The sequence below is a fragment of the Blennius ocellaris genome (genome assembly GCF_963422515.1).
Source record: "Blennius ocellaris genome assembly, chromosome: 20".
NCBI lineage: Eukaryota > Metazoa > Chordata > Actinopteri > Blenniiformes > Blenniidae > Blennius > Blennius ocellaris.
Window position 1 is genome coordinate 5,518,301 of NC_137669.1, and position 14,352 is coordinate 5,532,652.

At 41.8% G+C, this 14,352-nt stretch overlaps 1 protein-coding gene across 1 annotated transcript in view; it reads right to left on the reverse strand.

Moving 5' to 3' along the window:
* Positions 1-744: 744 nt before the first annotated feature.
* ptprua (protein tyrosine phosphatase receptor type Ua) overlaps positions 745-14,352 on the reverse strand; it is a gene marked incomplete at its 5' end in the record, with an annotated part of 259,054 nt that continues 245,446 nt past the window's right edge. The window contains 4 exons of the mRNA XM_080516344.1: positions 745-1,800; positions 5,110-5,245; positions 8,989-9,140; positions 13,532-13,657. Of these exons, the coding sequence (XP_080372470.1) occupies positions 1,738-1,800; positions 5,110-5,245; positions 8,989-9,140; positions 13,532-13,657 (477 nt within the window). The 3' untranslated portion in view covers positions 745-1,737. The remainder of the gene's footprint in view (positions 1,801-5,109; positions 5,246-8,988; positions 9,141-13,531; positions 13,658-14,352) is intronic.

Genomic DNA, 14,352 nt, shown 5'->3' on the forward strand with positions numbered 1-14,352 from the left:
ACCTGAATTTGAGAGAAACAAGGAAATGTGGACTTCTTAGCTCCTCCTGTTGCCATTCCAGTTAAACACACACCCTTTCAACCCTGTGGCTTAAACAATGATGCGGCTCATTTCTGGATTTTTACAATTTATGCCGACAATACATGGGTGACGCGTTCAAGTGCACTCCAACATTTCTTTTCAATTCTTTTTTTTTTTCAATTTGGTGGGTGCGCCTCATATTCAGGTGAGCTCAATAGTCCGGAAATGATGGTACGTTAATATAACATATCAGCTAACCACTTGTTTTTGAAAATTCTAAGGCCCCCGTTTCCATTTTCAAGTAAAAACAGAAAACTTTGGTTGTGTTTTGGTGATAAACTCACATGACAATGGCACTCAGAGCCACGGAGATGGAATCAGGGCATTTTTGAAAAGCCCCCCCGTGAGTTTTAAAAAAAAAATTGCATTTTCAGTATCTCGGAGCAACTTTGTCGCAAACATTTTTTCCCCGTTTTCACTTGAAAATGTCACGTAAACGAGGCCTGAATCATTCCTCGTGGTGATGTATGAAGGCAAGGTGCAACAAAAACACGAATTTCTATTCCGTGTGAGTTTTAACCTTCTCCTGTAGCTCATGACACATTTCGTGAGAAGACCAGGGAGCCTCCAGACCTCGCAGCGCCCTCTTCTGACCCACGTATTAAAAACATCCTCGAAAAGCGGAGCCGTTAGGCAACAGCATATTTTATTTCTTTTCCCGTTTTATACACTATTTAGAAAATAAAACACATTGAATAAATACAAATTTAGAAAGCGACAGGTTTTCTCTTCCGTATTCTCACAGCAACACGCGGTTATTCTTCACGGCGCTCTCGGGACGAGCGGGGGGGATCGGCGTCGCGGGAATCCCACCGAAAGCAGACGTTGGGCCACACACTGCAATGGAACACTTAAGACTGGGCATGCAGATGCTGAACCCTATAACCCATGTTTACACACACAGAGAGAATGAATTGGCACATTGATAAAGACGTCGAGAACATCTAAGTAACACCCGAGGGAGGGGAGGGTGGGGGGGAAAAGAAACCAAACATCTATATACACGAATAAATAAAGAGAAATTAGGTCCAAGACAACTCCACTGTACAGATATGTCCATCGGATTCGCCCGATTTCTTTTTTTTTTTTCCGTCTTTTTTTTCCGCCCCCCTTCGATTACCTTGTAAAGCCCCCGTCCCAGGATAACGCTCAAATATAGTACAGTACAACAGGGGGATGTTCACCGACAGCAGATTGCACCATTTACAGTGTTACAGACAAACACAAAGTATCAGCCAGTGGTTCATCGTCTGTCGTTCCCGTCCCGGTGTTTGTTCGTAGTAAGGCAGGGCACAGCGGAGCTCTGTGGAAACCAGTCGGCGACGCCAAGGAGGTCTTAGAAAACAAACTCCGGTCCAGTTCAGTGTCCTCGGGTTTCGGTGTGAAGTGGCACAAAAGAGAACAGGGATTTATTTTTTTTTCTCGTATTTTTCTTTCTTTTTTTTTGTTTGAATCAAAGCAAAAAGGAAAATGGAGGTCAGTCGTATGTTACAAGACGTCTGGCGAGCATTCTGGATTAAGTCTTTCGCCTTTTCATCCAGGCGCGGCGGAGAAGACGACCGGAGCTGTGGGCGTGGACTGAAGGAGGCGGGAGCAGAGGTCCGGGGCGTGGAGGAGGACCCGGGAGCCGGAGCTGGTGAAGAGGGGGGATGGGTGCTATCTGACCTCCAAACAGTCCAGGTACTCCTGGGCCAGGTCGTAGCAGAACCGGTACTGCTCCTGTGGAACCAAGAGGCGGGGAGACGGTCAACAATCAAATATTATCTAAAGTCAGGGCTCCTGGAACAAATGTTGAAATTACACCAGCAGCATAAAAAAAAAATCTAATCCAGCAGGAGATGCAGTTTTCATTATTTTGTGTTTTTCATTTGGTGAAAAAAGGAGAAACAAGAAATAAGAAGGTAAAACTTTGTTTGTTTGTTTTATTGTTGTTCTCAAATATCTGAAATAAACGTTTCATGAAATTGTCACGTCAGTTTGAAACTATATAGAAAGACCTGGTGATTTGTAATTTAAAGCCTGTAACTGGGATTTGAACTACTTGATTGCCTCTGTAGTTTATCGAGCTTTTTAAAAGTTTAGTTTTAGATTAGATGAGTTTTGGTCGCCACCTTTTTGAAATTAAACAACAGATCTCATGAAAACACATTTGATTTTCCATTTCTGTTTCAGAAAAGTGTTGCGTTTACACAGCAACGTTTTGAAAACGATGTCCGTTTCCACGGAAATGGTTGAATAAAAACGATGAATATGTGTTATTTTCATGTTGGTTTTCTCAGCTGGCATTCTGAAAACTGAAAAACGATGCAAACGGGACCGGAATTGTAAAATGTCTTCTTTTTTTTTCTTCAAATATGTAATTATATATGTAAATTACTGTCAAAAGACAAAGTGTTGTTGTGACGACTTCAAACTCAAACCCGGTCGTTTACTGAACATAACTGCAACCAGGAAAGTTTTTTTTAACCCACCCTAATTCATTTTGTGAAATGATGAAAACTGAATGCATCAGTTGCAGGTAAACATATATTGAGTCTGACTTCTGCTTCAGGTTTTCAACGTGGCTCCAGCTTATAGGTTTGATTCACAATACGGACTTTTACATAAGTAATCAGGCCCCGAGCTTCATTCCAGCCTACACCTTTAAAAGAGTAGTGTGGTTCAGCACACAAGAGGCCATTGTGTTCTCTCATCGGTGAAATAGTGTCTTTGTTTCCAGGATGACAAGGAAAAAAAACAAAACAAAAAAACACCCGAATTTTCGAGACGTGTCGAATCTTGAATGATTTGAGAAAAGTCACTTCCTGAATTCTCTGTCTGGCAACTTCACTCACATGACAATTTACTCATTCCAGCAAAGAATGAGTAATAAAAGCACTTGTCATGTTTGCACTTTGACGTGCTAACAAATTAACAACGTGCTAATTAATGTGCCTGAGAGCTGCAGATCCTCAGGTTTCCTCGATATGATGAGCAAAGCAAAGTGTAACGCGCCGAGCGAAGCCTCTCGGAATAAATAGTAAATGTGTGATTTATTTATATTTCGCTCTCTTAAAGTATCTGAATTTATATTTTAAAAATCCCTGTTATCCACAATGCTTCAGATCGAGTTGTTTTCCACTAATTTACATCTTTTTTCGTGTCACGACAGCGGCGTCAATAAGAACGCGGCTTTTTGAAAACAGCCGCAGTAGTTATTGATTTATTCTGCACATGCTCAGTCGACGGACAACAACGAAAATGTTTTCCTCCAGAGTGTCACGACTCCCAGCCCTCACTCTCCTGGGACTTTCAGAATTTTATACAATAACTTGGTCCGTGTCTTCGTCAATGTTAATGTTTATTAGGTAATGTTCCCTGCATGCATGTGTGTGCGGTTTCATCATAAAAAAAAACAAAAAAACAACTAACACCGCCCACTAGTGGCTCAACATACTAACTACACTGTTGTCAGCATTTATGCCATATAAGTGTAAGTGGACATAATATGCAAAAACGATGCATTTTCACTTTCACGTTTTAAACGGGGGCTAACATAGTCAAGTTTGGTCCAATAGATTCTTGGTCAGTACGTATCGGACCACCTGAAGTGAAAGCGAGACCACAGGTCTATTCGCTTGTTCAAAGTGAGTCGTCATTGGTCACCAGAGCTCCGGAATTGAAGCCGTCTGCTGCTAAAAAACTGTCGGTACCATCTGATTAGACACCAGTTGAGGTTTCTGTCAATATCACATTAGGAGACGAAGACCTTGGCACTTCTGGAAATCTAATAATCTAATCATTTCATTTAATTAGATTTTTTCTTCAGAAAACAAAAACGGCACAAACAACACTCAGTCGTCCAACTAATCAGCTGAAAGCAGGACGGCTGAAGCAAAAGCTTATTCACACCTACCCTTTTACAAAAAAACACTAAACAAGGCCTCTAGATAAAGTCACACAACTTTTTTTTTTTAAACTACATAAACAATACGCATTCAATATATACTATACACACGTTTCATATATAGAGTTTAAAGTCCTCGTGAAATGAAAATTCGACCTCCAAAACACTCTGGCTGTCGCTTCGAGGGACATTTTTTATGCCAACTGGTCCAAAGGTAAAATGTTAAAACACGGCAATGTGTGAGAAAATAGCCGATAAACGTTGGTATTTCCTCTGTTGGGCGGAGCTTCTGACAATAATAGAGTGACGTCACTGGTTGTGCACACGCCCAAGTTGTGTTTACATTATGGAGGATCAGAGTTTTGACGACGAAGAGGCTGAATTTAACCATATTTCATCATCATCATCATTTCAAACCCAGTGATTGATGAAGAAGACACAGAAGGGTCGTTCTGCCATCGGTGACCCCGTCTGGAACATGTTTGAGGAAGCAGAAGACGCTTCGTCCGCCATTCGTCCTCGTCTCCTCGCCTCAGCAGCCGCCAGTTTTCACCTTTGAGGCTTTGAGGCTCCTGACTTTTGGCAGAACGACTTCCTGGATCATGTCGAAGCGCTTTTCCCACTGCACGGAATCACCGAAGTATTACTTGATCGTCTACTAGCCGCTAGAGCTATCGGCTCCCGCTAGCCGCTAGCTAGCGGCTCCCGCCGCCTGTGCTCCTTTTCTCCTCTCTCGGTCTCTTCCAGGCTCAATCTTTCGTCAAGGCTCATAAAACGCCGACTATAACTTCAAAACTGTTAAAACGTGGATATTTCAGAGGGAAACAAGTCGATATAAACACAACGGATCGAGATCTGCACAAGTCTTGACGTCACGCTCACGAAGAAGGATTCCCCCGACTTCCTCGGCTGGAGATTCAAAATTCAAATAACTTTGTTATGCGACAACAGTGGTGGTGCAGAGTCGGAGGAACCTTAGAAGTAGTAGCCCAACTATAATTTTTTGCAAAGTAGTGTTTTACATTTCACTAGGCCTTTAAACCTGCACATCAAACATATATACCTATGGACACACATATACATGGATGTACATGAACGTGTGCATAATATTGCTGCTCAGTGACAGACGGGCGGCGTCTCACCATCGTCTCCACCATGTTGGGTTTGGAGTTGCGCAGCGTTTTGGCGGCGAAGAACACGTCGGCGACGCTGTGGTGGCGAATCATCTCCAGGATCATGGTGCAGGCGCAGAAGGTGCCGCTCCGGCCGCCGCCGTTCCTGCTCCAGGAGGACCGAACACACACACACACACACACACACACACACACACACACACACACACACACACACACACACACGCACACGCACACGCACACGCACACGCACACACACGCACACGCACACACACACACAACAAGACATGAGCGACCTAATAAAGATGTGGCAGAGCGGCTCAGACGGCGAGGGAAATGTCACAGTCTGAGTGAGCACAGATCCAACGCGCCGTCACAAAAAGGCCAACTGGCAGACGTTCAAGATGAATATCTCAACGAAGTTCTCATTAAAATACGGGAGCCGGGGATTTAATCAGATTAAGAGATATGGCCGACCCCGCCACCCCCGCCCAGGCCGCTCAAAACATGAAGATGTTGAGACGGACGTAATGCAAATATACAAAATGTTGGTTTTTTTTTTTCCCCCCCTCTCCTCAGTAACTACAATTTCTGAGATTCACCAACTTAAAAGAGGGGAATTTTGAAATCTCAGCAGCGAGGTGAATAATATGAATGTGGTATTAGAGCGGCGTTGTCTTCGTGTCTTAAAAAATCTCGAGTCCAGCCTTCAGATGAGGGTCTTTCAAAAAAAAGAAAAAAGAAGCTATTTCAAAGGCTTTTCAGATGGAAATAAAATTCATGAAGAGCTGCTGAATTCGTAATGCTTGTGAATGTCACTTCAGAATATAATGTTGGACATTTGGTTGTACAATGTGCCGCTTTGAAGGCTCGTGTCAGTATTGGAGGTTCAATACACTAATTAAACACCTATTTGGCAGCAGTCAAAGGTGCAGGCGCCTTTTCAGCACAGAGTTTTTTTTATTTATTTATTGGAGTGTTTTACTTCTCGGAACAACGGAAATATATTAATGGGATCATTGAATAAACAAAAATGCTTGAAAATAAACCACAGATATGATAAACGTCTTACAAGTGAGTAATTTAGCTTCCGGCCTCTGGTTGCTATTGGCAACACTGTCTTTTCGAGTGAAACTTTTTGAAAGTGGACACTTTAAAAAAACTAAACTTTGTCTCAGTGGAAACGGTGGAAAACGTAACTTGATTTCATAGTTTTACACTCCATACCAACGTACGTGTAAACAGACGAGTTTTTAAAAAAGATTTTGCAGCGCAAACGCGAAATGTTGCTGAAACAAAAATGCAAAAATTCAGAGTTTTTATTACAAATGTTGTCGTGTAAAATGAGGTATTGGAGTGCAAGAATTCCTCTGGACTGCTTGTAAAATATGCAATATATTAAAATTTTTGATCATTTTCTTTTTGTCATAAAACACATTATCTCATTCCTCATAGCACCGTTACTATGGCAACGGAAGTTAGCGTGCTAACCAGGTAGCCGCAGCTTGTTCTACACCTGTAAATCCAGCAGTTCGTCTTCAGTCCGAAAGGATAAATAATAAACGCGGTACTAAAGTGACTGTACGGACAACTAATACAGAAAACTATTACATTTGTCGTACCGCAATGCTTTTCGTAGCGGCTAATGCTAACGGCGCCAATTTGTCACTGCTTGAAGCTCGTTAGGAGCGGTAAATGCACACCTAATAGTACCGTGATGCAGTTGAGTAACAGAAGCAAGTCAAATTAGTTTGTCATGTATTTGTCCAGCAAACGGAGATGAACCTGCTGAAGAAGGAGGAAAATAATCAGTGTCTCTTTGAGCTAAGTCGGCTTTAAGTCACACGGTTGTTTGGGGTGCGCCGCGCCGGCCAGACTCCTCTGTGAAATCCATCAAACATTCAGTCCAAGGTCGCCTTGTTCCCAGAGTTTTCCTTCTTGTGACGACAAAGTGAGTCAGATGCTTTTATGGGTTGAAATCCTGCACATCTTCCCGTCAGCTGGTTAATCCTCTTTCACGTCTACTGATGGAGTTCCTCCACGCTGCCCCACGCTCCTTGTTGTGTGGAGCTCGTGAGGAAGGACATTTGCTCTGGTCGTGTAGAATTTAATATGCTGCTTTTGTCCTTTTCCACTTCTCAAATACAAGTGAAGCAGAATCTGGCTGGTTTCTTTGCTCATTAGTTTTATTCTGTATCGAGACACCGAGGCTCCAGTTACATGGTATTTTCAAGCGGAAACCATTGTGTTTATATATACGGTTTTTTTATTTTCAATAAATATTCAAACTGGAGTCAGACCATCCTTCAGAGGGACTGCAGTTGGTGGCTGCATTTGTCGCATTTATATTACTTAGAAATTGGTACCATATTATGTGGACTATGAGTCACTTACTAACTGGCCATTTGACTTCTGATAAAAACAAACTCATATTTATCAGCATGTACTGGTAACATGATAACATCTTGAATCATGAATATTTAATATGTATGGTAAATACCACGCTGGACCACTAGATGTCACTGTGCGATAACATAAAGCTGCTATAGCACCACAGAAGAATCGCCATTAAAACTACACAGCTTCCAAATAACAGTGCTCTTTCTCTTGCCGCTGATTTACACTTTGCCCGTTTCTCGATATTTACGTCAGAATTTACAAATAAGCAAGAGGTTTTGGCTGAAATTCATCTGGGAAGTAGTTTTATGTTAAATGATCTCAAACACATATAAGCTTTTAATTCAAAAGGAAAACAAATCCGATTCTAACTTCATAATTTAGGAAACTAGAGCAATTCCTTATACATATGCAGTAAATAATACAATATATAAATAGATATGCAATTTGATTTTCAGAATTTGTTGAAATAGGAACGCAAGAAAACTTCTGCTTCTCATAAAATGACATGAACATTTATCTAGTTTTCCCTTTAGCAAATAAATGTACTCACTATTAGCATACAAGGTCATTGGATGGAGGCTTTTAGTTTCAAAATCTGATTAAAATGAGAAAATTGAATCCTTAAAAAAACGATTTGGGGACAAATTTAGCAACCTTGTTTGGCAAATGACTCATGACAGGTCATTACTTCTCAATAGTGGATAAGTTGTTGTGAAAAGATTAGAAAAGAATCCTGTGAGGACAAATCTTTAAGCTGTAACTCAGGAAGAAAATGCTATTTTGGACAGTTTGACACGTTTTTTTATACACTGAAATGGTAAATGCAGGCGTTAATGTCGTATTTTGGTGAGTTTAAAATGTCTCCTGCAAACCTTCAATTTCATGTTCAAGCATCTTAGTAAATTTTCCATGAATTGATTAAAAAAAGGGAAAATGTAAAAAAAAAAAAAAAAAAAAAAAGAATTTAAAAAAATGCTTTAGAAACAATTTCAGCTCAACACTGCCACCTAATCTAAAGGTGGTATTACAAGACCAGACATCAGTTTCACAGTACCATAAAACTGTGTAATAACCAATACTGAAATAATGTCCAATTTCGAAATACCTGCCAAAAATATAATAATGAAGAACACTTTAAATGTAATAAAGCCCATATTGTAATAACTATGATATTTGAACAATCATGAATTAATATTTAGCCAAGAATATAATATAAAATCCATGCTCAATATAGCCTTTCAGAAAATTATGGTATAGTGGATGTCACGCTGGTTCATGTAATGAGGATAAATATGATGCAACACTCCCAATTGTGGTTGAAAGGAACATTTTCTTTGATCCTATTTGATTACAGAGCTGGGAGCCATAATCCCATAATTACCGTTTGTAAGATACCTGTAGTGTGAAGGATTGTTAACACTGTGACATACAGTGTGAAGTTCATTCAGTTTCGAGGTTTTTCAACCCCACTAAGGAAGGAGGACTCACAGGCAGTGGACGACGGTGCGGCCCTCCCCGCACTCCCGCTGCCAGTTGTGAACCTGAGCCAGGAGGCTGAGGAAGGCTTTCTTGGAGTCCGGCACGTCGCGGTACGGTGACCAGCGCAGGAACTGGAAGTGACGCACCACCAGCTGGCCTTCCTGAAGCTACGAAGAAAGAGAAAAAATCAATAAATCAATAAATCAAAAAAGAAAATGGCAAGATTGTTAATTATTTGTGACTTTTGCTGCATTTGTCGGCTGTTTGGCCACTGGGGGGCAGCATACTCTCAAGAACACGCACCTGTTTCGGATTCAAGCTCCATTTACATGACATTCCAAGTGAAAGCACAAGAATTTAGCTTTTTCATTTCAGAAAAGCTTTGCGTTCACGCAGCACTGTTTTGAAATCGCTTTCCGTGCAAAAATGTTTTATACGCAAAACTTCTCTGAAACTGAAAAGCAAAAATTTTAATGTCATGTAAACGGGGCCTAAATCACTAAATTGTAATTTCTGCAATATGTTCAAGAAAAAAAACAACTTTATTTTGGAAATTGGCCAACAATTTCCTACACCAGTGGAAAGAATTGGCTGAATAGGTTTTAAAAAACGACAATACATTTCTATAAAATCGAATTGCAAATAACTTCAATCAGTTAACCGTGAAAGAAAACAACTGAAGGGCTTCATAGTGGTGGGAATGACCATTGCAACCATCCTCATTAAAATTCACTCCCTTGTTTTGCGACACAACCTGCATTTTGTCTCATCAAGTATCACTCGGGGACAACTCAATACCTTCTCGGGACAGAGCCTATCGGTGTCCTGATCGGTGGCGTCAGGATCCTCGGGATTCTGCAGAGAGGCCGCGATGACACATGGTGTGAATAATCTGAGGGGCTGGAAGGGCTGGAGCGTCGGGGTGCTAACGGGGGGGCTAACGTGGGGCTAACGGGGGGGATAACGGGGGGAGGGTGTGGAGGGAGGGAGAGGGGAGCCGGGGCCTTCATGACACGACACAAGTCGTCTACCAGCTGCAGCGTCCAGGACGCAGTGCAACTTTTTCATATATCCGCTTTGGATTAGCTGCTTTTAAGAAAAGGTCAAATCTTGTAAAACATGAAAACTTGTTGGATTTATTGTGAACCTGTCGTTATTGTAGCAGATTGGGCGCATTGGCACGCAGACGTTAAAGGATGCATCAACATTTTCATATTTTAAAGTCAGCGTAAGACCTTGATATGTTATTTATACCTATTATAGCTTCTTTAACAGGATTGAACTGATTAAAAAAAAAGTTATTCTTACCTTCAAAAGTATCTAAAAAAAATATCTCACCAGATTTCTGTAATGGATTCTGCCTTCCCCGGTCTATTACACTATGTATTGTGGGATTCGGTGCCCTGATATATGACGGATTAGTTTGCATTGGGTGCATCTTTAAAAGTGGAAATGCCGACATATGAACATGAACGTGTCTGAGGCCTTATCTGGAGACGAGCTGGTGTGACGACTGCCGTATGTGAAGTGCTCTGCTCGTCTATATTAACAACTATCATTTTTGCTACATGTGTTACATTTATCTTCTTCAATTCTCTTTAAAGAATTATTATTATTATGGTTATTATTTACTGAATTTGATGAAAGGTTTTCAGTCACTTATTCTATGACCCCTTCAAGTTCAACTATTACTTTGGAAGAAACAGGAAGTGAGTGAAAATGACCATTACAGCCAAAAAAGTTCAAAAACTATGTCAAAGTTCCTATTTTCATACATTCTGAAGAAATTATTGGGAAAAATTGCGAATGTGGGAAATGTATAGTTGGATATTGGGACATTAATGCTGGTAAGACTATACATCTTAGCGATGCTAAGATCAGTTTTGTACTGATATAAAACCAACCTTTAAAAAGTGTCACCATATTTTAGACTATAGAATCCTACTGATAGAATCCTACTGATAGAATCCTACTGATAGAATCCTACTGATAGAATCCTACTCATAGAATCCTACTGATAGAATCCTATTCATAGAATCCTACTGATAGAATCCTACTGATAGAATCCTACTCATAGAATCCTACTCATAGAATCCTACTGATAGAATCCTATTCATAGAATCCTACTGATAGAATCCTATTCATAGAATCCTACTCATAGAATCCTACTCACAGAATCCTACTCATAGAATCCTACTCACGACCCAAGAAGAAGCCATATTTGTCGGTGAGGCAGGACTGGAGAGATTCGGGGGTTTACTGAGGTCAAAGGATGGGAAACTACGGTCTACAGTGGGAGCTACCGCTAAATTACTCACAACAACAAACACAGAGAGTCAGAACCCAACAGCGACGTGACGAACAACAAACATTTCATTCAGAATGTAAACCGGCTTTGTGGCGAACACGTTTCGTTTTGGGATCAAATGTCACGGCGGTGCCGTTGAGACTGTCGCTCTGCTGAAAGTGGGATTGGGCGTCGGTAAATTATTCGGATCGCTGGGAGGAAGAAGCGCCAGCTGGGACCCGGGTCACTGTTCACAATCATTACACTGATATCAGCCGTCATTAACCCTCGTGAAAGAACATGAATTGATTCAGTGCCAGCAAAAAAACCCCAACAAACTAAAAACTTGCACAACAACACAGAGCCTGACTCTTGCAAGCGTTTCAGTCCATAAACTATGAATTATAACTAAAATCATATATTTAACAAGAGGGTTACTCTTTTAAACGGTATGAATAGTTTACTTGTCAAGGTGAACGACAGATGCGGAGTTTCGATTTTCCTCGATCGTTCTGATAAATGTGGACGTTATAGTTTCTGGTTGTTTCACATCTGATGGTAATCTTTAGTACTGATTTGTAGTGAGTCTTTCTGTGGTCAGAGAATTTGCAGTTACTAATTATTTTGCCCTTTTGTGTTTGTGATTGTTTCCACTTTGTTGTCATTTTCTGGTTTTTGTCTGCGGCAATTTCATTTCCCTACCGCGCTTGCCTGGTCTCCAGGCCCGGTAACACAACGCGAACACGCATCGTTTTCGTTTCAGAAACGTTTCGCGTCTACACTGCGACGTTTCGGAAAATGATGGCGTTCTCATGTTGGGCCACTAGAGGGCGCTGGCTGTTTTTGTAATGAAATCACACCTATGTGTACAGAGGACAATAAACATTGCCAGTGGGAGAACACGGACATTGTAGTGGACAGACCACCAAAATAAAAGTACCAAGTCCCCAGGAGAATATTGGCCGGGAGTCGTGACACGATGGAGGGAAACATTCTTATTATGATTATTCTGATTAAGCTACTGAGCATGTGCAGAAGATTTCATGCCACATTTTCTTGGTTTCAGCTCCTAGTTTTCAGTCCATGTCTGGTTTTACTCTCATGACCTGTGTTGAGTTCAGTTCAGTTTAGTTCCTCTTTGTTCTTTCCTCCCAATCCCAACCTGATTTCCCCTTGATTGTTTTCCAGCTGGACCATGTGTGTGTGTGTGTGTTTTATTTGATCTATTTGTCTGTGCCCTTGTTTGCCCGTTCGTCGGGTCCCTCATGTTTCTCTTCTTCTCATCCTCCCCAGGATCTTTGGATCAGTGTGGACTTAGCGTTCCTCTTGTCCTGTTTTTTTTCCCCCCGAACTGTTATTAAATAATGGATCTTTTGAAAACCCACAGTGTTACATTCCGGTCTGTGACAGTTTTCAGTCTCTTTACGATCAGTCTGATTCTTTCTAACTCTTTTCAGATGTGTGTCCCCCTGAAGCGCAGCGCCGTTTCAGTCCTCTTCTCTCACTGTCGGGACCTTTTTGCTTGACCTCTTCAGGCTTCACTGTTAATTCTGGTACTCGTAATGAATTTAACTATTAATTCAAATGCCAAATTAACTGTTTCGTACATCATATGAGACTGATATAACGGAATTGGCTTTCATTTCCTGTTGAACGGGTGACGCTCCCGCGGTATCCGATACAGATCAGATTACATTTTTAATAAAATAATGAATAACCATCTCTGATAATTATCGAGGGCCAAGCGGCCAAAACACAACATGATTGGTACTTTTTGTGAAGTAAGTAATCCCTACATAGTTGGTGCTCATGTGAGGCCTGGAATGAATGAGTTCTGCCACTGTCAGTGTTTATAACACATTGTTCTCTGCTCACATGTACGTGCTTTTATTTCAAAAACAGTGGCCACTAGTGGCTAACGCGAAAATGACATCATTTTTAAAACTTTCTGCCATTTCTTTGTGAATGGACATCAAAATGTTGCTATTTAACGCAAACCTTTCCTGAAAGCAAAACAGAAAAACAATGTATTTCTACTTGAAATACTGTGTCGACAAGTGGTTTGTTTCTCTCTGTGGTTATGTTTGTATATTTGAGTCTCAGCTTCTTATTTCTCCCTGTTTCTGATTTCTTCTTCTTGCTTTGCACTTTTTGTTGTGGTCACCGTCTAAATGTCCAGCGGTCTGTACGGAACAGGGCCGCACTCGAGGCTGGCGTCGCGAAGCTGTTCACAGTTTTTGTTTTTTCTCCATCTGCTCCACGTACCCGGGTGATGTTCTGGACCCGGAAGAGACGGATGATGACGTCGTCGTCGGCCGTCCTGGACAGGAGCTCCACCGTCATCGGTCCGAACTGCTGCAGCCCCGGCTCAGGCCAGTACTGCAGACAAGGCTGAGGAGGAGGAGGAAGACAAGGAGGAGAGAGAAGGGAACAGGTCATTAGCCCACACTCGCTTCAGGCAGAACAAATCACTATGTCAACATCCAGTGATGGCGATGGCGAGTAACAAGACACCTGAGTATTGACGGGGGAGACAATTAGCCTAAATGACAATGATTATCTACAAATGGCGAGCGTAAATTAAATGACCAAAAAAAAACAAAAAAAAAAACGCAACGAAAAACAACCCAGTCATCGTCGTAGAAACAATCCTTCACATGAGCCGCGGTCACCTAGCTTGAATTATTCATGAGTTGCAATCATTACCATTAGCGCATTATAAATTAATGGAGTAGGAGACCTTGGCTGCGCCCGGCAGAGATAAACAGGAAGCGAGCTGAGAGGTTGGACGACGAGCCAAGCCCTCGCTCGCCCCCTCCCTCGCTCGTCCCCTCCCTGGCCACTGCTCATTTGGAAGACGCGTCCGCCCCCGCCGGCCCGAGGAAGAGGGCGAGTGGCGTTGACATGCTGACGTGTTCCCGTCGTGTCTCCGGGGTTGAGCGTCGCCCTCGGAGTGGGAGGCGATAACGCCATTTCACAGTGACAGAAGGGTATTAACAGGTGACATTGGGCAGGAGGGGAGATAAATATTTATACATCCAGACAGGAGACAGGCAGCTAGCAACTAAGCTTGAGCGCGTGTGTGC